This window comes from Arvicola amphibius, chromosome 1 (assembly GCF_903992535.2).
Source record: "Arvicola amphibius chromosome 1, mArvAmp1.2, whole genome shotgun sequence".
NCBI classification, from domain to species: Eukaryota; Metazoa; Chordata; class Mammalia; order Rodentia; family Cricetidae; genus Arvicola; species Arvicola amphibius.
In genome coordinates this window covers 130,018,518-130,038,723 of record NC_052047.1, presented here as the reverse complement: position 1 = coordinate 130,038,723, position 20,206 = coordinate 130,018,518, and the positions used below count along the sequence as shown (strand labels likewise).

General features: G+C 52.6%; 3 protein-coding genes across 8 annotated transcripts; 2 read left to right on the top strand and 1 right to left on the bottom strand.

Moving 5' to 3' along the window:
• The first annotated feature begins 553 nt into the window (after window positions 1–553).
• Vkorc1 (vitamin K epoxide reductase complex subunit 1) lies at window positions 554–3,316 on the top strand. 2 transcript variants are annotated; one of them, XM_038338823.2, is made up of 3 exons: window positions 558–803; window positions 1,560–1,669; window positions 2,883–3,316. In XM_038338823.2, the coding sequence occupies exons 1-3, from the start codon at window positions 631–633 to the stop codon at window positions 3,083–3,085; spliced, it is 486 nt and encodes a 161-aa protein (XP_038194751.1). In that variant the 5' UTR covers window positions 558–630; the 3' UTR covers window positions 3,086–3,316. The 2 variants fall into 2 exon arrangements, with proteins under 2 accessions (XP_038194760.1, XP_038194751.1); XM_038338832.1 differs by lacking the exon at window positions 1,560–1,669 and having other exon boundaries at window positions 554–803; window positions 2,883–2,988.
• Window positions 3,317–5,333: 2,017 nt separating this feature from the next.
• Prss53 (serine protease 53) lies at window positions 5,334–10,542 on the top strand. The gene is made up of 11 exons (XM_038346799.1): window positions 5,334–5,761; window positions 6,724–6,744; window positions 6,875–7,037; window positions 7,309–7,574; window positions 7,665–7,819; window positions 7,939–8,158; window positions 8,829–8,979; window positions 9,057–9,298; window positions 9,381–9,526; window positions 9,724–9,940; window positions 10,190–10,542. The coding sequence occupies exons 1-11, from the start codon at window positions 5,704–5,706 to the stop codon at window positions 10,207–10,209; spliced, it is 1,659 nt and encodes a 552-aa protein (XP_038202727.1). The 5' UTR covers window positions 5,334–5,703; the 3' UTR covers window positions 10,210–10,542.
• On the bottom strand, window positions 10,469–20,199 carry Znf646 (zinc finger protein 646). 5 transcript variants are annotated; one of them, XM_038346752.1, is made up of 3 exons: window positions 18,918–20,199; window positions 12,378–17,684; window positions 10,469–10,999 (listed from the first exon to the last, which is right to left on the bottom strand). In XM_038346752.1, exons 1-3 carry the CDS (start codon window positions 18,970–18,972, stop codon window positions 10,893–10,895), a joined length of 5,469 nt encoding a protein of 1,822 aa, XP_038202680.1. In that variant the 5' UTR covers window positions 18,973–20,199; the 3' UTR covers window positions 10,469–10,892. The 5 variants fall into 5 exon arrangements, with proteins under 5 accessions (XP_038202680.1, XP_038202704.1, XP_038202698.1 ...); XM_038346776.1 differs by having other exon boundaries at window positions 19,180–20,199; XM_038346770.1 differs by having other exon boundaries at window positions 20,032–20,199.
• Window positions 20,200–20,206: the final 7 nt, after the last annotated feature.

Sequence of the window (20,206 nt, the reverse complement as noted above, 5' to 3'; positions counted from 1 at the left end):
GTTGGATTGATTCAGGTTCAAGTTTTGCCAAGAAGGCTGGTACCACATCAGTGCCAAGGTCTAGGAAACTGCCAGCAGTGTAGCCAAGATAACGGAATTTATTGTGAGATGAAGGGCGCGCTCCGCCAACAAGAGGCGCTGGTGAGGCGCGAGGGATGGCTGGCGGCGACCTGGAAGCTCGGCTTATAGCCGAATGCATCTGAAATAATTTCAGGGGAAATGCTTCCTGAAATGCATCACAGTTTTCGATGCATTCCATTAGTCCGTTGATCTCTAGACAAGCCAAATGCACAAAACAGGACCTTGGCACAGAGAACGTGCTGAGCACCGTCTGTTAATAGTAGCTTCACAACTTTTGAGACTCCATTTTCTTTGCGTTCTTGCAGTCTTTCCGACTACGATTCCCATCATGCCTTGCAGCAACCGTACCAATGATTCCTCACGTTCCTTAAACCAGTTTACCAGCCCCGCATTCCTAGCTGCCTTGCCTAAGAACGATCAATTGGATAGGAGGATGCCCGCCGAGGCCGGCCAACCTTCGGGCCGGAGGGGCGTGGCCCCGCGAGGCCCCGCCCCCGTCCCGTGGCGGGCTCTCCCCTCCGGCTCCTGGTGGTCTGGACTGTCGACGACATGGGCACCACCTGGAGGAACCCGGGACGCGTGCGGTTTGCCCTCTGCCTCGCCGGCTTCGCGCTCTCACTGTATGCGCTGCATGTGAAGGCGGCGCGCGCCCGCGACGAGGACTACCGCGCGCTCTGCGACGTGGGCACCTCCATCAGCTGTTCACGGGTCTTCTCCTCTCGGTGCGTGCAGAAATGGAAAGCATGGGGTCCCTGAAGGCCAGGTGTACCTGACGGCCAGGTTGCCGGATGATTTTGGAGTCTGGGATCGCAGGGTCCGCAGAACGGACACTTTGAGAGTGCTGCCCCAGGATTTTCAGACGTGCACAGGGCCTGGACCATTCAGAGATACTGGGGTTTGAAGGCTGAGGATGCCAGCGAATAACTGTGCTTGGAAAACTGGAGGAGGCAGGGCAGAATGGTAAACAGAGATTGAGGATGATGCGGAATGACAGGATGTGGTGTCATCGCTCTGCTCAGGGACACAACACAGGTGGCTCACTCTGGTTGTGCTGGAGGACCAGATGTTGGTGGCGAGGGAACAAATAGATTGTGCTCCAGATTTCTCTGAGTGGTCACCATAAAGCGCGAACAGGCTGAAAAAATTAAAAATATTTTTTTCCATTCATTTGTCTGTGGGGTTGCGTGTGCATGCCAGTACATGCACGTGGAAATCGGAGGTGGTTCCCTCCCACTTCGTGGGTCTGGAGGATTCCACCCAGTTGACAGGCTTGGAAGTAGGCACTTTTATTAGCTGAGCCATCTCACTAGCTCCTGAAGTTACTAATGGTCTATGATGACAGAACAGGATAGAGTCAATGACACACCAGAGGGTCACTGACCTTTGAATTCCTGGTGGGTGGAGAGTCTTGCTAATCGCTTTTTTTCCAGGAGGCACTAGGCTGACCACACTTCCCTGGGTTCTTTCCCTCCCGCCAGGTGGGGCCGTGGCTTTGGGCTGGTGGAGCATGTGCTAGGAGCCGACAGCGTCCTCAACCAATCCAACAGCATATTTGGTTGCATGTTTTACACCATACAACTGTTGTTAGGTGAGTGGCTTTGTCCCTTCCTGACCTGTCTTCCCTAAGCCAGATCAGCACCACCCCATGTCTTGGTGACCCAGACAGTTGACAGTCGACTAATCACAGCTAATCACTGAACATCCTCATCACAAGGGGACAAGAAAGGAAGACATTAACAGGGGTGCCGTAGTTTAGATAGCCAGAGGCTGTAGGGCCCTCAAAGATTTCCTATGATATCAATTCCTTTTCTTTCTTCTTCCCCCACCCAAGACAGGGTTTCTCTGCATAGTCCTGGCTGTCCTGGAACTCACTCTACCTGAGGCTGGCCTCAGACTCAGAGAACTGCCTGCCTCTGCCTTCCAAGTGCTGGGATTAAAGGCATGTACCACCACCTGGTGGTTTTTTGAGAGGTTTCTCTGTGTAATTTTGGTGCCTTTCCTGGAACTCGCTCTGTTCTAGGCATACACAGCCACCTCCTGGCTGGCCAGTTTTTAATTTTCTTTCTTTCCTATCTATCTATCTATATCTATCTATCTATCTATCTATCTGGTTTTTTTTTTTTTTTTTTTTTTTTTTTTTCCCGAGACAGGGTTTCCCTGTAGTTTCTAGAGCCTGTCCTGGAACTAGCTCTTGTAGACCAGGCTGGCCTCGAACTCAGAGATCTGCCTGCCTCTGCCTTCCGAGTGCTGGGATTAAAGGCGTGCGCCACCACCGCCCGGCTTCAGTTTTTAATTTTCTTAAGACAGAGACCTCTCTTGGCTCTGGAGAGATGTCTCAGAGGTTAAGAGTATTGGCTGCTCTTCCAGACGTCCTGAGTTTAATTCCCAGCACTCACATGGTGGCTTAAAACCATCTATACTGGGATCTGATACCCTGTTCTAGCATGTAAGCATAGCGGCAGACAAAGTACTCATATATTAAAAAGTAAAAATAATAAATAACTTTTTTCAGGTGGTAGTGGTGCACGCACTTGGGAGGCAGAGACAGGCAGATCTCCGTGAGTTCGAGTGCCTGTCTCTGCCTCCTGAGTGCTGGGATTAAAGGTGTGTGCCACCACCTCCTGGCTCAGTTTACAAATTCTTTTTGAGGAGACTCCAAAGGTGACTTGTGTTTCATCTCATACAGAGTTCAGCAGGAGAATTTACTGTTGGGTCCCAAGGGTTAGTGAACAGATAAGGCCCACTGGATCAGAATGGCCGAGTTCTAGATGTGCCTTTAATGATCCTCTCTTGTTTTGCAGGTTGTTTGAGGGGACGTTGGGCTTCCATCCTACTGGTCCTGAGTTCCCTGATGTCCCTCGCTGGTTCTGTCTACCTGGCCTGGGTCCTGTTCTTTGTGCTCTATGATTTCTGCATCGTTTGCATCACCACCTATGCTGTCAATGTGGGTTTGATGTTGCTTAGCTTCCAGGAGGCGCCAGAACACAAGGCCAAAAAGCACTGAGATCCCACTCTTGCCAGGCTAACGTCATCTGCTTTGCCTTGGCACATGAGCCTTGCCCAAGAGGGTCATGTGTGGGCCGTAGAGGGCCCTTCTCCTTACATTCCAATCCCCCTCCATAACCACACATAGGACAATGACCAGATGTGCCTCTAAGTTCTGTTCTCAAGGACTGCTTTCTGCTCTTGGCTAAAGAGAATGGTTTTGAACAATAAATTTTCCTAAGTTGGTCAAGTCTGAAGCATATGTCTGCCAGGGATCCTTTGGGGTGTTGGTCTTTCCTTATTGCCTTCTCTGGAACTGGGGATGAGTCAGAGCGCATGGAGGGGCCTGTCTGGGACGGGTGGCTGCATCATCTCTAGCATGTTTATAGTCAGCAAAATCTGGCACATCAGCCCCCACGTCCAGGAAACAAGCTTGCGTTGGCCGCCTAGGGCTCAGACTTCTGTCGTAGGAGGGGCTGCCACACACCTGGAGGCCAAGCTTGCTTGGAATTTCTTCTGTAGTCCAACTTGAACCTCTGCAACTACCTCACCTAACAACCCGAGCCAGTTAACACCTGCAGAGGGCCAGGCTCAGATTCTCTGTTTTTCCTAGCGTACACCAAGGACTTGACATCCCAAGCATTGTCTAAGAAATTGATAGTTAATTTAATCCTCAAAGTAATTGTCTTGAGATAGTTACCACCATTGTTTCTATATTGGTGAGGCAGCTTAGATACAGAGAAGCTAATGTGCCTGAGACTACATCTTTAGTACGGGAAAGAGTTGGGGGAGGGGAATCTCAAATGAGCACATATCCCACAGCTCACATTGCAGGGCTCTGCACGAGCTGGGCGAGCTGGGCGGGAGCGCCACCGCCGAGCTGTACTCTAGCCCTTGTCTCCCGCTCTGAGTCCACCAAGCCAACTCAGCTCACAGCTGTCGCCATTGGGGTCAGGGTTCCTGGATGGAGCTAGCTAGTGAGGAGTTGGAAGGGTCTAACCTCCAGCCCAGCATTTGTAAGGAGCGCAACGCTGGCATGAGACCCACCCCTTTAAGACACAGCTCTGCACATGTGGCCTCTGAAGCAAACCACGGGACATGTGTGAAACCTATCTGGCCTTGGCCTTAGGGAGGCAAGTAACTGGTCTAGAAGTCAGGTTTTTGGGTTTGTTTGGGTTTTTTTTTCTTTTTCTTTTTCTTTCTTTCTTTCTTTTTTTTTTTTTTTTTTTTTTTTTTGAGACAGGGTTTCTCTGTCAAAAACAAACAAACAAAAACCCTCAAAATTCCGCCTCAGCCTCCAGGTACTAGGCTTACAGACGTACACCACTATGCTGGGCTTTTAAGAATTAAAAAAAAAAATGGATCCACCTGCCTCTGCCTCCTGAGTGCTGGGATAAAAGGCGTGCGCCACCACCGCCCGGCCATAAATACATCTTAAAAGAATTTAAAATTATTTTATGTGTATGCCCGTGTCTGTGCACACATGTGTTCCTGGTGCCTGGAAAGGACATAAGTGGGTGTTGGATCCCCTGGAATTGCAGTTACGGGTGGTTATCAGCTGCTGTGTGGGCCTGGAAACTGAACGTGGTCCTCTGGCAAGAGCAGCCAGTGAAGAAACCAATGAGAGCCATCTCTCCAGCCCCTAGGCATTTTTTTAAGTGCTTTTTTTTTCAACACAGGGTTTCTCTGTGTAGCCCTGGCTGTCCTGGAATTCACTCTGTAGACCAGGCTGGCCTTGAACTCACAAAGATCTGCCTGCCTCTGGGTTTAAAGGCATGTGCCATCACCGCCCGGCAACCCCAGACATATTTTGGAATTTATGAGTGTGTGTGTGTGCTGAATACCATGGCGTGTGTGTAGACTTCAGCTTGCAAGAATCCTTTCTCCACCATGTGGGTCCCTGGAAACAGACTCAGGTCATTAGGCTTGGTGGCAAGTGTCTTTGTGCCAGCCCCCTAAATATCTTTTGTTTATGGACCTGGTGAAATGGCTCAGCAGGTAAAGGCACCTGGCCATGTGATTTCAAACTCTGAGACCCACATAGTAGAAGAAAAAAGCCCTCACAGGTTGCCTGCCCTCTCTCTAGAATAAATAATTGATAAAACAATCATAAAAAACATTCCTTTCAGGCCTCTTGATGGGACCAATCTGAAATTCTTACTATTATTCTGTGTATGTGAGTGTCCTACCTGCATGTGTGCACCACATATATGCTTGGTGACTTGGGAGGGCAGAAGAAGGTGTCAGATCCCCTGGAACTGGAGTTACAGGTGGTGTGAACTGCCCTATGGGTTTTGGGAATTGATCGGGTCAGTGCTGCTAGCTGTTGAGTCATCTCTCCAGCTCCCACCCCCCAAAGCCCTGGAGTTTTTCAGGCAAGACTGAAAGAGCTTCATGGTTTAAAGTTACCAGTGCAGTAAATGGGGGAACTGGGATTTGAACTGGGGGAGTGTGGCCATTGACAGAATTCCAGAAAGGGGTAAGGACCACACAACCACCGCCCCAAGCTGTTGGTTCCCTTCTAGCCCAGGAAAAGTAACACCTGACTCTTAGTTGACTGGGGGCGGAGCTGGGGTGGAGCCAGGGAGACCCAGGTGGCTCCTCCGAGAACCAGCGCACTGAGTGGCCCGGAGCAGGATGAGACAGAGCTGGGGACCAGGGCTGCTTATTGTAGGAGCTGTGGTCCTGCTAGAGGGTAAGCCATTCAAGTGGACTGCAATTGCGATGTAAGGGATCCCAAGGGGTTATAGTCTCCCTGTGGATATCCTTGACTAGGTGTGTGTGTGTGTGTGTGTATCATGAGGGGTGAGGGGAGGTAACACACAGCCTGCTGTCAAATGGAGGATTTTCCTGGGCCAAGTCTGAGCACTGTGTAAGAACCTGTGCCCATACATCAAATCCTACAGTAGTTCTATCTTGGTGAGGAGACCGAAGGGCAGAAAAGCTAAGTGAAGTGCTTGAGAGCAGCCTGGCGTCTGGCCTGGGCAGGGAAGGATCTGAGATCACTGTCTGGATGCGGTCATCTCACTTGTGTGTGTATTTCACCCCTTCTGATCCTCTACTTGCAGAATGACCTCAGGCCTGCTCTGGCCCCGCTGGCTTGGAGCTGTCCGCGCTAATTCTGCTTCAGATGTGCAGTAGGCCTCTTTGTGTGAGCCCAGGATGGGTTTCAGGCAGGGCAGGGACCCTCCGGAAAGGTCAGCCTCCTCCGGAAAAGTTTGATTCATTAGCACAGGGGTGGAGTGAGTCTCACTTGGGGCCTCCCCCACTTTGGACATGACACAGGCCTCTAATCTAGCGTCTCAGGCTTCCACAGCTGAAGGGACAATTAAGCTAATGTCCTTCACATACACTGGCCACCTCCCTGACTCAGTGGTGGGGGCAGGAGTTAGGGGTTCAGAAGCCTGAAGGGTTGGCCTGCTCCCAAGATAAATCTCAGGCCTTGCTTCTTGGGCCCAGGAGTGCTGAGCACAGCTGAGAGAGTTAATGGCTGAGTACTCTGAATGGGCTCCAATAAAAGCTGCTTTTCAGCCTCATATAAATATTTGCATTCTGGGAGGGGCTGGTGAGGTAGCCAGTCATAGATAAGGACCCGACTCATCCCCCCCCCCTCCACCAAATCTGGGCCTGCCACATCTTGTGTCTTCTTCTTCCTAGGTCTTCAAGCAGCTCAGCGTGGTAAGTTGTGGGGACATGAAACCTGGGCTGTACTCGGGGATGATGGAGGGGGAATGAGGGGGGATGGCGTTTGTGAGGTCCTGAGGTCAGCACACTGTCTGCAGTGACCATGATTCACCCTTCTCTACAGCCTGTGGGCAGCGTGGCCCTGGCCCTCCAGAGCCCCAGGAAGGCAACACGTTACCACATGAATGGCCCTGGCAGGCCAGCATCAGGCGACAGGGGGTACACATCTGCAGCGGCTCACTGGTGGCCGATAACTGGGTCCTTACAGCCGCTCACTGCTTTGAAAAGTGAGTCGTGCTTTTGGTTCAGTCTCTTGATTTGAGGGTGGACTTGTCCCTGTACCTTGCAAGAAGACTCTTTTGCATCTAGAATAACGGTGTCATTTATGACCAGCTCAGCCTTCACAATCTTTCATGTTCTACAGAGGAGGAAATGGGAACTGGAGGGACGTGGCTGAAGTCGGGTTCTTGTCTGCTCATCTTGCCCACCTGTGCTGTTCTCCCAGCTGCCGTGCTCCACTGGCACTCAGCTGTCCTGGTCTGGCCCTTCTCCTTTCAGGGTGGCCACAACAGAACTGAGCTCCTGGTCCGTGGTCCTGGGTTCTCTGAAGCAGGAGGGGCTGAGCCCTGGGGCTGAAGAGGTGCCCGTTGCTGCTCTGCAGTTGCCCAAGGCCTATAACCACTACAGCCAGGGATCAGACCTGGCCCTGCTCCAGCTCAGCCACCCCACAGCCCATACAACCCTCTGCTTGCCCCGGTCCACCCATCACTTTCCCTTTGGAGCTTCTTGCTGGGCCACAGGCTGGGACCAAAACACCAGTGATGGTAAGTCCTGTCCTGACGAAAGCCTAGAAGGCACTCTGCCTGGGCCCCACTGTTTCCCAGAGCTAGACTCAGCTTCATCTCTGTTGCCAGTTTCCAGGACCCTACGGAACCTGCGCCTTCGTCTCATCAGCCGCCCCACCTGCAACTGTCTCTATAATCGGTTACACCAGCGGCTGCTGGCCAGCCCAGCAAGACCTGGGATGCTGTGTGGGGGTGCCCAGCCTGGGGTACAGGGACCCTGCCAGGTCCTGATGAGTACAGGGGAAAAGGGAGGGCCTAGTCTTGGGCCAAGGGCCCACAGAAAAGGGTGACGGGGAACAGCCTAGTGAATTGGGGCTCAGGTGACTCCTTTGCCTGGCTCCAGGGAGATTCTGGGGGACCTGTGATGTGCCGTGAGCCTGATGGACACTGGGTCCAGGTTGGGATCATAAGCTTCACATCAAAATGTGCTGAAGAGGACACTCCTGTGCTGCTGACTGACATGGCCACTCACAGCTCATGGCTGCAGGCCCGCGTTCATGGGGCAGCTTTCCTGGTACAGGACCCAGGAGCTGTGGAGACCAGCGATGAGAACAGCTGTGTAGGTAGGTAGGTCTGCTCATGGTATTAAGAGTGGAGTGGACAGGGACACTCAGGCCACATGAAGGCTTCCTGGGCAATGGGTAGAAGCCACAAGGAAGCAAACTTCAGCTCATACACTGAGTCTAGACATTGCCAACGGAGGTTTGTAAGGCCCTTTTAGTTCCTGGGATAGAAACAGCCCCACTGGGACCGGGAAGTTTTACAGGTTGGTGTCTCTGAAATCTCTGGCTGGTTTCCGGGGGAAAGCTGCAAGTTTCCAGGCAGAAATCCAGGAAGGTGAGACAGAGCAGTGACTGCAATGCAAATTGCATGCAAAGTCATTTCAGGGAAGGAAGCTCAGTTCTGATGTTCAGAATAGCTAGAGCAAGCTAGGGATTTTAGGACTGGTCCAGGCTTGGGGAAATGTAGGTGGGTGGGGGAGTGGGGCAGAGACCTTCAGGCTGGCACTGATTACTGTCAGACATCAGGATTAAAAGCATGCACGTTGGCTCTGAATCCCAAGTGGGCTACCTGGTTTTGGTTACAGAGCTAGGTTAATCTATATTAGCTTACCTTTGGTAATGAAGCTGAGAATCAACTGGGAAGACCTGCTGACATACAGAAGCAAGCACTCAACACAGGTCCTAGCGTTAAGTGACCACTTAACTGGGTGATGTAATTCACCTATTTCAGCGTGTGGCTCCTTGAGGAGTGAAGGCCCCCGGGCAGGAGCGCTCTCTCAGTGGCCCTGGGATGCCAGGCTGAAGCACCATGGGAAGTTGGCTTGTGGTGGAGCCCTGGTATCGGAGGTGGTGGTGCTGACTGCTGCTCACTGCTTTATCGGGTGAGCCTTATGTCACTCTCCTCTGTGCCCCCGCCCCAGCTGTGTCTCTCGGTGCTGAGAACTCTGCCTCTCAACAGGCGCCAAACCCTAGAGGAATGGAGTGTAGGATTGGGGGCTGGACCAGAGGAATGGAGCCTGAAACAACTCATTCTGCATGGGGCCTACACCCACCCAGAGGGTGGCTATGATGTGGCCCTCCTGCTGCTGGCTCAGCCTGTGACATTAGGCCCTGGCCTGAGGCCCCTTTGCTTGCCCTATGCTGACCACCACCTGCCTGACGGTGCACATGGCTGGGTTCTGGGGCTGACTCCAGGAGCAGGTACATAGTAACGGGGATCTTGGCAGTGGTCCACTGGACTTGCAGGCAATTGAGGTATCTGGTCTCGTCCTTTGTTTTCTAGCCAACAGCCACCCACAGACAGTGCCTGTGAGAGTCCTGGGGCGAATGGCCTGTAGCCAACAACACGCAGCCCCTGGGAGCATGGGCACTCCCATCCTGCCAGGGATGGTCTGCACCACTGTCGTGGGTGAGCTGCCTCAATGTGAGGTGAGTTCCAGTTCCCAACCCTTACCCAGCAGACCCCTGGCATTTTCTCACCTTTCTACCATGCTTGGTTACTAGCCCTGCTTCTCACATGAAACTAAGTCCTCCTGCCAGCTGGCTCCCAAACAGCCGAGGCTACAGCCCCAAGCCCCTCCCACCCATACATAAAGTCACCAAGTGTAATTTGCTCCCCCTAACAGGGCCTATCTGGGGCACCACTTGTCCACGAGGTCAGGGGCACGTGGTTCCTGGCTGGACTGCACAGCTTTGGAGACACCTGCCAAGGCCCTGCAAGGCCTGCGGTCTTTGCGGCACTCTCTGCCTATGAGGACTGGGTCAGCAGTCTAGACTGGCAGGTCTACTTTGCTGAGGAGCCAGAGCCCGAGGCTGAGCCTGGAAGCTGCCTGGTCAACTCAAGTACGTGTCCCTCTTGGTTCTTCCTCCTTAGCCTGGGCTCCCATCTAAGGAAGATACTCAGGCTCTAGTTGCCTGGGTGCAGAGTAAGCAACAAACAGATCCACATGGACCGTAGGCAGCAGGGGTCTCAGCTTCTTGGTCTTCAGGTCTCCCATATGCCACAGGGGCCAAGATGGATCCTGCTTCTTCAAGATAAGTAATAAGGCTCTAGGGATGGGGCCAAGTTAATTTCCTTCCTCTCCTCGACAGGCCGACCCGCCGGTTGTTGATGGTGACACTCTAGTTCACTCACAAGACGCCAGAAAAGCCAGGCAACTCCCACCAACACCCAGTTCTCCACTCCAGCCTGTCCCCTCCCTGTTGGTGGTTCCCTGCCCTGAGGCAAGCCCAACAACTGTCTGACTGGGAATGAGCCAGCCCAGGGATGCTTTCTGTGTGTGACCATGACCCACCCCCAAGCTCTGCAATCCAATAGGGGTGTCTCCAGGACTCCTTAAATAACCCGTCATACACAACCACACCAGCAGCTGTTGTGAAAAAAAAAAAAAAAGTTTTTTTGGGGGGGTGGGGAGCAATTTTCCTTTTTTAAAACTTAAATAAATTGTTACAAAATAGATTTTAGAAAATAAGTTACAAACTATAGTAAAAGGCTCCCCTTCCACACGCAACTGTGTGCGCTCTGAATATGCCTCTTCTGGGTTAGAATCTGGCTAGCACAGCATTCTGGCAGAGCCTGGCCGTGGAAGAACATGGTGACAAAGGCTTGGGAAGGAGGTCCTTCATGGACACAGACATGAAGACTACCTTATCCCCTTGAGAGAGAAGCCAGATCAAGCTCCTCTTCAGGGAAGAGGAGATGGGGAGACCCAAGCAATCCTGAGCGAATGTGGAGATGAAGCCTCTCTGTGCCTGCACCCCAGCTTCAGTGAACTCTTCTTTGGAGACTTGAAGTTCAGAGGGAGAAGTTGAGGTCTGCAGGCCACGGGGGTGAGGGGTTCAGGAGTGAGGCTGTAGATGAGTCCCCGTCCCCTCTGCTTGCTGCTGGTGCCATGGAAGCTCCTAGGAAGAGAAGAAGAGGTCACTGAGGGAGGCCTAAGCTACCCTCAGACCTACGGGTCAGTTCCTGACATGGCCCTGAGAGACAGACAAGTGCAAGAGGCCAGGATAAATAGCTCAGGGTCACAGAGTTCGCCTATCATGTATAAGGCTTTTTAGGTACCATGCCTAGCATCTCCCCCTCATCCAAAACATATAACATAAAAATAATTGTAATTATTTTACAGCCTTGGTTACTAGGCTCTCTGTGAATCTTTGGTCCTGAGAGCCATTTCTTCAGTTCTCAGGACCCATCACTATTTTGTCCTTCTCAGCCAGGCTCTGGTCAAGGGCATCATTTCAGGGACACCCACCCTTGGCAGCTATAGATGGAATGGATTGTCCTCTGCAGAGGGGAATATGAGCATAAGGCTTGCTGAGTGCACAAACTGCCCCGTGCCTCCACAGCTTTGCCCTTCAGTGGGCTGGGTGGAGGCCAGTCCCACCCCCGAGAGATTCACTGTGATAGAGGGAAGATCTAGACTAATGACTGCCACTGCTCAGATGGGCCTGTCTTCAAAGAAACAATTATCCATGAGTCAGCCCTTCAGTTAAAGGGCTGTGTTGGGGAGGTTAAAGTTAAAGGTGCTGGTGGAGAGGGCGGTCTGGTTGGTTCTTACAAGATCTGTATCAGAAGGAGAGGGAAAAGTTAATTAAAAGGAAGATCAAAAGATCTTCTCACAGAAGGACCACTACTCACAGAAGGACCAGAGGCCTCAATTCCAAGGGGGCTGGAAGGCAGAGACAAACCATAGGGAAAGAGGGCCGGAGAGTGAGTAGTGACCAGTAAGCCAGCAAACTGGCCCAGTCAGCAGGAAAGCAGCCAGTTAGCGTCACCAACTGAGCAGGCAGACCCACCTTGGCTTTAACCCTGCAGGCTATTCCCTATCTACCTGCAAGACAACCCAGGAATCTGCAACCCTCCCCACCCCCCTTTCTCGTTCTCTGGCTTCTTGCCCATTCTTGGAAAGACCAGAACCTAAACACAGCCCATTTCACCCTTCCCTCTGGGAATCATTGCTGGCTAAATCAGGGTTCCCATATGTGGCAGTTCCCAGACACCCTGGCCTACTGAAAGAAAAGTCACTCTGGCTATACAACACTCCACGCTCCTGCCCCACCCACCCACCCACCCCAGTGTCCATCTTTCTGACCCACAATTCATACTTCAGTGGCTCAAAATCGCTTGTTAGTCCATGTCCACACTTCTGCCACTTCTCAGAATCCACTCGATTCTGTTCTTACTTCCCTTACCTACTCAGTGCCAAGGTTTCTCTCCACCATGTGCCCACCTCTTTCTGGGTCCCCTCAATCCTCTACCCAACCCATTCACCCCACATACCTGAACTAGACATTGTCCACTCCTCCTGGTGCTGCTGCTGGTGCTGCAGGAAGCTATTTCGGTGGCGAAAATGGCGGGGACAGTGAGAACAGGTGAATGGTCCCTCCTGAGGGGCATGGACCCGCCCGTGGCCCCGCAGCCGGGCAGCTGTTCGGAAAGCCTTGCCACAGATGTTGCAGCTGTAGCGCTTGGGGTCTGTGTGGGTCCTGCTGTGGTTCTTGAGAGACAGCAGGTTGGGCAGGAGTTTGGGACACAGGGAGCAGGGGTAGAGTCCAGTGGTATGGGCCTTCTGGTGGTTCAGCAGGCTACCAGCATGGCGATAGGAGCGCCCACACTGGGCACAGCAAAAGGGACGCTCCTTGTCTTCAGCTGCTGTGAGGTTTGTTTCTTGTCCTCCATTAGCTGGCTCCCCATTCTCTTCTGGGTCTGTACGAGGTTTGGATTGGGCTTCCTGAGCGTTCCCTGGACCAGGGGGATCTACTGCTGCCATCCATGCTTGTGGCTCTCTGGTCTCCTCTGCCTGACCTGGCACCTGGCTATCATCAACAGCATGAGTCTGCATGTGTATGGCCAGCTCACTGTGGGACGCAAACACTTTGCTGCAGTTATGACAAGCAAAGGTCTGGGCAGCAATGTGGTTGTGGATCTTAGTGGTCACAGGATTCAGTATCTCTTGGGAACAGAGCAAACAACTGTGACAAACTCTCTTGTCAATGCTGGGGTTCAAAAGGCCATCAGGTTGATAGGTCTTTCCACACTGGCTACAAGAGGGGTGGCTCTCTGATTGGAGCTGAAACCTGCTGTCTCCACCATCCTGGCTATCCATATAACTTGCGGTAGAATCATTGGACTGGCTCTCAGAGAGGTGACAAGAATTCTTGGAGCCAGTATCTTCCAACTTGCCTTCTGGCTTGGCTAACTGATCCTGCGGAACCCAGGCACCATTGTGAGTCATTTGTCCCTTTTCTCCTCGATACCCATCTACCTTCCCCACTTCCCAAGATAAAGATTCTGTGACTTCTGAACATGCTGGCCTGCTGGGACTCTGACTATGCTCCCCAGGCCTCTTGGTTCCAAGCTCCAACTGCGGTACTGACTGAGTACCTTCTGGTCTGCCCTCCACTCCCCAGTCATCAGCAAGGTTTTCCTTACTGCCTTCAGCATCATGTGGGTCTCCCTGGCCACTGGCCAGCTCTAGTTTGGTCTCCTCGTGCTCCTGCAGATGCCGCTCCAGAGATCGCTGGCCAGGAAAGCCACAGCCACAAAGGGTACAACGTACAGTTGCTCCCCTCCGGGGTGCCCGCCGCCTCCGGCTATCAGAATGCAGCCTCTGATGGTCTTTCAGGGCTGTGCGGTTAGAATAAGTCTTAAAGCAGAAGGAGCAGCTGTACTGGCCTGTCTCCTGGGTGCACTGATGGTTCAGGAGGCTGCCAGCATGGCGATAGTTCTGGCCACACTGCCCACACCTGAAAGACCGATCCTCACGAGTCAGCTTCTGGGTGCCCCTTCCCCTCCGCCGCTCAGTATGGACCCGCTGGTGGTTGGCCAGCTGCTTCCGCAGGCGAAAGGCTTTCCCGCAGTCACTGCAGCGGAAACGCCGAGGGTCTGCATGGATGCGCCGGTGGTTCTTAAGGGACATGAGGTTTGAAAAGCCCTTGGAACAGGCCTGACAGCCAAAGTGGCCAGTCTGGTGGCTCTGCCGGTGATTGATGAGGCTGCCAGCATGCTTGTAGGTTCGGCCACACACTTCACAGCTAAAGGGCCGCTCAGAGCTAACTTCAGTTTGACAGCCTTTCTCTGCCGTCTCCAGCCTCTGCTCCAGCTCCTCCTCCTTTACCTTGGTCTCTTCCCACACTTCTTCTTTTACTCCCGCCAGCTCCTCCAAGGGCTCCACTTTAAGTTCTTCCTGGAGCTGCCCTACGACTGCCTGTTCCTGCCCTGCCTCTGCCACATTCTGGGGTTCGTTGCTGCCTCCTGCCTCTGCGATAGGCCCCACTTGGGGCTCTGAACCTTTGCAGCGAGGGTGGTTGCGCAGATGATTCCGGTAGGCAGCCAGGTTGGGGTAGCAGCGGGAACAGACAGGGCAGATGAAGTTGCCTGTCTGGTGGATCTTACGGTGATTCACCAGGCTGCCTCCATGGCGATAGGTCTTGCCACACTGGTTACATTGGAAAGGGCGGGGATGGGACTTGGGGAAGCTTTCACCAGCCTGCATGCAAAGGCTGTTTACAACTGTGCCACCTGCTCCCTCCTCAGACTGTGTGTCCCCACCTTCTTCTGAAATAGAGGTCACTGTGCCCTCAAAGACATCATCTGTAACCATTTCTACCGCATCACCCAATCCTTCCAAGTGGCTAGGAACGTTCTCGGTCATATTGCTGGAACTCTGACTTTGATGGTGACGCTCCAGGCTCCCCAGGTCATCATAGGTCTGACCACAACAGCCACAAATGTGCCCATAACCTGCTCCATCTAGAGCTTCCACTTCTCGCTGAAGCTGATTCAGCAGCTCTGCTTCGGAGAGCTGTAGAGGAGGACTGTGGGTAGAGGCTGCTTCCGCTGTGCCTTCTTCCTCCTCTTCTGAGCCCTCAGGTATGCCAGAAGCACCATGAACCTGGCGCAGGTGGCGCCTGTAGCCAGTTCTCCCAGGAAAGATCATCCCGCACAGACAGCAGAGGAAGGGCTGTGCTGAGGCGACCTCCCCTGGTCTGTGGTTCTGGAAGTGACTACGCAGGGCAGGCAGAGAATCAAACTCCTTTGGACAGAGAGAGCATTGGTAGATGCCTGGAGGGTGGCAGGACTTATGGCTCAGCAGGTCGGCAGCTTGGGGGAAAGAATCCCCACAATCAGAACATGTGTGAGTGACTTCTGCCTTCCAGACAGTGTCGCCGTGAGCAGGGGGAGAGGAGTCGGACTGGCAAATGCCCGGTTTCTGGTCACTATCCACCCCAGGGAGGCTTTCACAAAAGCCAGCCTCACTGCCTTCTTTATCACCTGGGTTGTCCATGTGGTGAAGGAAACAGGCTTCCTTCTTTTCTAGTCCTTCCTCGGTGCCAGTGTCCTCTTTACCACCCAGGAAATGGGATTCATCCCTTCCAAGCCCATATTCGCTGTCTTGGGATCCTGCCTGCAAGCAGTCCCCACCCCTCGCCAGGTGGCCCTCAGTTCCACAAGGACTTTCTCCCAGAGGGTCTTGGGAAGACTCCAAGCCCTCATCATTTTCCAACTTCTGAGTCCAGGTGCCCACAGGTGGGCATTTGGACTCCTCCTCACCAGTACTATCCTGTTTCTGACGCCTCCTATTCCACTGCCGACTATGACGTCGTAAATGGCTCTTCATGGCAGCCATAGTATGAAAATGCTTGGCACAGGTCCCACAGCTGAAGTCTCCTGTCTGATGGGTCTGCCTGTGGTTGATAAGGCTGCCCGAATGGCGATAGCTCTTCCCACAGTCTCGACAAGCAAATGTTCTAGGTGGTGACCTGGTGTTGTCTGTCCTGCTCTTTTCTCCTTCCCCTGCCCTGTGTGTCCTGCCATGATGCTCCAGACTCTTGAGATCTTCAAAGAACATACCACAAATGTTACATATCTGTGGCGTTGTCTTATCTGCCGTTGGGGGAATACTGGTGGCTTCTTCTTGTCTGTATACCCGCCCCTGATCTGTGGGGAATGCTGCTTCTGTTCCCACTGGGTCAGGTTGTTCCCTCTTGACAGGGCTAGGGGAACCCTCAGTCCCCGGGTCTGTACTTCGGCGCGTGGCCTTGCAATGGACGCGCACGTGGTTGCGCAGAGCCATAAGGTTGGGATATTTCCGAGGACAGAGTGAGCACTGGTATTCTCCTGTCCGATGGCTGTGGCGGTGGTTCACCAGGCTCCCCCTGTGGCGATAAGCCCGACCACATTCGTTGCACTTATAGGGACGATGGTCCAGGTTGGTTGTGAGGACCTCTTCTTCTTTTTGGGTAGTCTCAGCCGACATAAGGGCAGTTGAGGACACTGATGACTGGCCATCTTCTCCAGCTCCTTGCCGGGGTCTATGATGAGCACGAACATGGTTTTTCAGAGCAGCTGCATTGAATAGCTGCTTGGAACAAACTGAGCAGGGGTAGATACCTGTTTGGTGACTCTTTCGATGGTTGATGAGACTACCTGCATGGCGATAAGTCCGGCCACAGTCCCTACAACAGAAAGGTCGATACTCCTCTTGGCTACCATCCTCTAGATCCCCAGAACCGTTCAGCATCTGTGTTTTAGGTAGCTGATTCCAGCTCCTCTCATCTGCGTGTCCATTCGTAGTAGGCATCTCTCTCTCTTCCCACGGCTGTTCTGGCTTTTCCCCCTCATGGGACTGCTGATGTTCCAGCAGATCCCGAGGGAGCCGGAAGGCACGGGGGCAGTGGGGACAGTGGTACGGCCGATACTGAGCGTGGAGTCGTGAGTGGTTCTTCAGAGCCATAAGGTTAGAAAACTCCTTAAAACAGATGGCACAAGGGTAGATTCCCAGAGTGTGGCTCTGGCGGTGATTGGTGAGGCTCCCAGCATGCTTGTAGGTCTTTCCACACTGATTGCACTTGTATCTTCGCTCCTCCTCAGCAGGAAGAGGCTCAGTGGACTCCTGGCTCCCTGTGAAGTTCACTACCGATTCAGCCAAATATTGTTCCAAATTGCTGAGGAGGCTGCTAGCTGGAGTGGGGAGCAGTGGCGCTCCATCAGAATTGGTGGTGGGTACCCAGTCCTCTGCACTTCCTTTAGGATCTGGTTGCATTTCTAAGTCTTCTCTTTGTTTTGTCAGTGGATCTTCCCAGGTCCCCGGATCTGTGCTGGGATCCACTCCAGCATCACATTCATGTGTCTCTCGTACATGCTTCGTCTGATTTCCCCAGCCTTCCCTAGAGCCAAGCCTCTGACCCCAGGGTTCAGCAGCCATTGTCTCACTCTGATGATGTGAAGTAGTTTCCTTGGCATGTAGGGTCCTGTGCCTTTGGAGGCCCTCGGGAGCATGAGTCCTCATGTGGTTCTGGAGGCTCAAGGGATTAGTAAAGTCCTTGCCACAGGTGGTACAGGGGAAAAGCCCAGGCTCGTGGTTCCGCTGGACACTGTCAGCTTCCTCACTGTGCTGGTTGGCGGATGGATGAAGCAGCTCTCGATGCCGTGATAGTTCCGGGAGGCTGGGAAAGTGGCGCTGACAGTCAGAGCAACTGATTGAGAGGGGCATGTCCTCCATGGGGCAACGTGGTAGAAAACCTGGAGGTTCAGGAGTAACAGACAGGTGGCAGCAGCATCTTTCCCTGCAGAAGGGGTCAAGGCCTAGAAAGGAAGGGACAGACAGAATGAAGGATTGAGTCAATTTCGCTTCTTGGCTATATGAGCACCACATTCACTAGAAGTCACAGAGAGGCTTCCCAATCAACCATGCCATGGCCCTGCTTTCTATGGGTCTAGAGGGACCACCGTTTACAGCTTTACTAAGTACAAACGTCTAGGAAAGTTCCCCGAGGACTAAGGCATCTCTAGAGCCAGAGATAAGGAAACGAGAGTCTCGAGACCTAACTGATTTTGTATTTTAGACAGTATATGTGTGTGTTTCTTCCTACGCCTAAGGCTCTGCTCTCTCTATAATTCTAGAAAAACTAATAACTATCTATGAATTTTCTAGAAAAACTAATAACTATCTATGAATTTTAACAGCAAACCAGAACTGTTTTGGGCTTTGATGCTGGTGTTTTGTTTTGAGATAAGGTCCTAGCTCATTCTATAGCTTAAGTTCCTTGGGAGCTCAAAGCCCAAGATAGCTTCACACTCATGGATTTTCCTATGAGCTCAATTATAGGTGAGAGCCACAGCTGGTCAGGCCTTGCAATACGAGGAGTACAACCCTTTCTTCACCCTTCAGCAAACTGAATGGTCTCAAAGCACTGACGAAGCAGCTGCTTTCTTCAGCGGCCACCTAGGGCTTCACACAAGTTAGAGGCCCTGCCTGTTTCTTCAGCATCACACCTTTTGGCGTTTGTTTTACTTGCTTCCTTTAAACATATGTGTAATCCCGTCCTGTCTCTGTATTTTTGCTAACCCCTGCCTGCCTTACCTCCTGGCATCATCATTTTTCATTTTCTCTTCTACTTCCTCTCTACATTCTTAAGATGACATCAACTCAGGCTGCGCAGTACCACGTGCCAGGCGTTGCTGTTACGTGTACTTTTTTTTTCTTGTTTTGGTTTTTCAACACAAAGTTTCTCTGTAGCTTTGGTGCCTGTCCTGGAACTCGTTCTGTGGACCAGGCTGGCCTTGAACTCACAGAGATCCACCTGCCTCTGCCTCCCGAGTGCTGGGATTAAAGGCATGCGCCACCACCACCCGGCTTAAGTGTACTCTTATTTGGGGAGAGAGGTTATTTGAGACATGGTCTCACTATAAATATTTATAGTCCTAACTTCCCAAGTACTGGGGGATTCAAGTCGTGGGCTACCACGCCCGCCTTGTAAGTGTATTTATGCCACTAAATCCAATGCCTGTGTTTCCCCAGTTCTCACATAAACTCACTGCAAGAGGCAATCTTCATTCCAAAGCCCTCGCTTTCCCAGTAGCTGTCACTCATTTCCGCCACATCATCTTCTCTTTCTCCGAGGCGGATTCCAGTCTCCTGGTACCCTAACACTATTTCTAATCTCACCAGCTGAATCTGTTCCCGGAATTCTCTTTTCTCAAAACTTCGTCATGTAAGAGTCCCTTTCCCTAACCAACCACCATCACGACTCTCTAGAGTCACTAGTCTCTTCTGCCAATTTCCTCTCTAGATCCCTACCTCGCACCAGGAGTGCCTTCTGGTTCCCGCCGCCGGCGCGTCCGTTGGAGGTCGTGAACGGGAGCGCGCCTGCGCACTGGGACCCTTACCCTAACTGCAGCCGCGAGCCCTAAGTGGTGGCTGGTGCGAGGGTTCTCGAGCTCACACACACGCACTCTCAGCCAGGGTTCCCGGGGGTGGAGGACGAGGGAAAGAAGCGGGGAAAAGAAGGAGCTAGGGGTAACAGGGCACGGCTGGTACCAGTCAAGAGTCTACCCCAGTTCCGCGGACACTTCCTATTGTTACTAGGAATCAGGAAGTGTCCCAGGTGCTAAAGCTTCCCCCTGAAACTTCCGCCTAGGAACACTTCCTGTCTCGCCTCCGAGCCGTATTCCTACACGGACAAGCTTCCGGCGCTAGGTTCCGGGTGGGCCCAACTCTATGTTTGGTTTTTGTTGGTTTTGAGACTGGGTCTAACTATGCAACCCAGGCTGGCCTCGAACTCGCCGCAATCCTCCTGTCTCAACTCCGGGAACGCTGGAATTACAGGCGGCGGGAGCTACCACGCTCGACTGTGGGCACAGCTCTGGCTCCGCCCACGCAGGTCAGCGCGGCGTTCTGATGGAGTTAAGCCACTCTTCCGTCCAAAGCTGCTAAAATCGTTCCAGCGCTTATTCAGTAAGCACAGTAGTAAAAAATATCCTGCAGCCCTGGCTAAGGTACTTTGGTGACACTTTTCACGAGGTTCCATAAAAGACTCTTCCCAAGACAGGCGTGGGGGGATCCTAAGTTCACTACTCGCTGTTAGAGAAAATGTGGAATCTAAACGGACTAGGGCACTACGAAACCTCAGTGCCCACTCTCTCTCCCCACCTCCTAGCTCTTGGAGACACTTCCGGCGACCTGGCGGGTCTACGCCGTCAATCGGTCTGGCGTCCCATCCCCTTAGCACCCAGAGACCCTTCGCGAGATACTTCTCTGCTACTGGAGGCTCGGGGTGGCTCCCATAAGTTTTTCCTTCCTCCTGAGCAAGGAAGGCGCCTTTCCA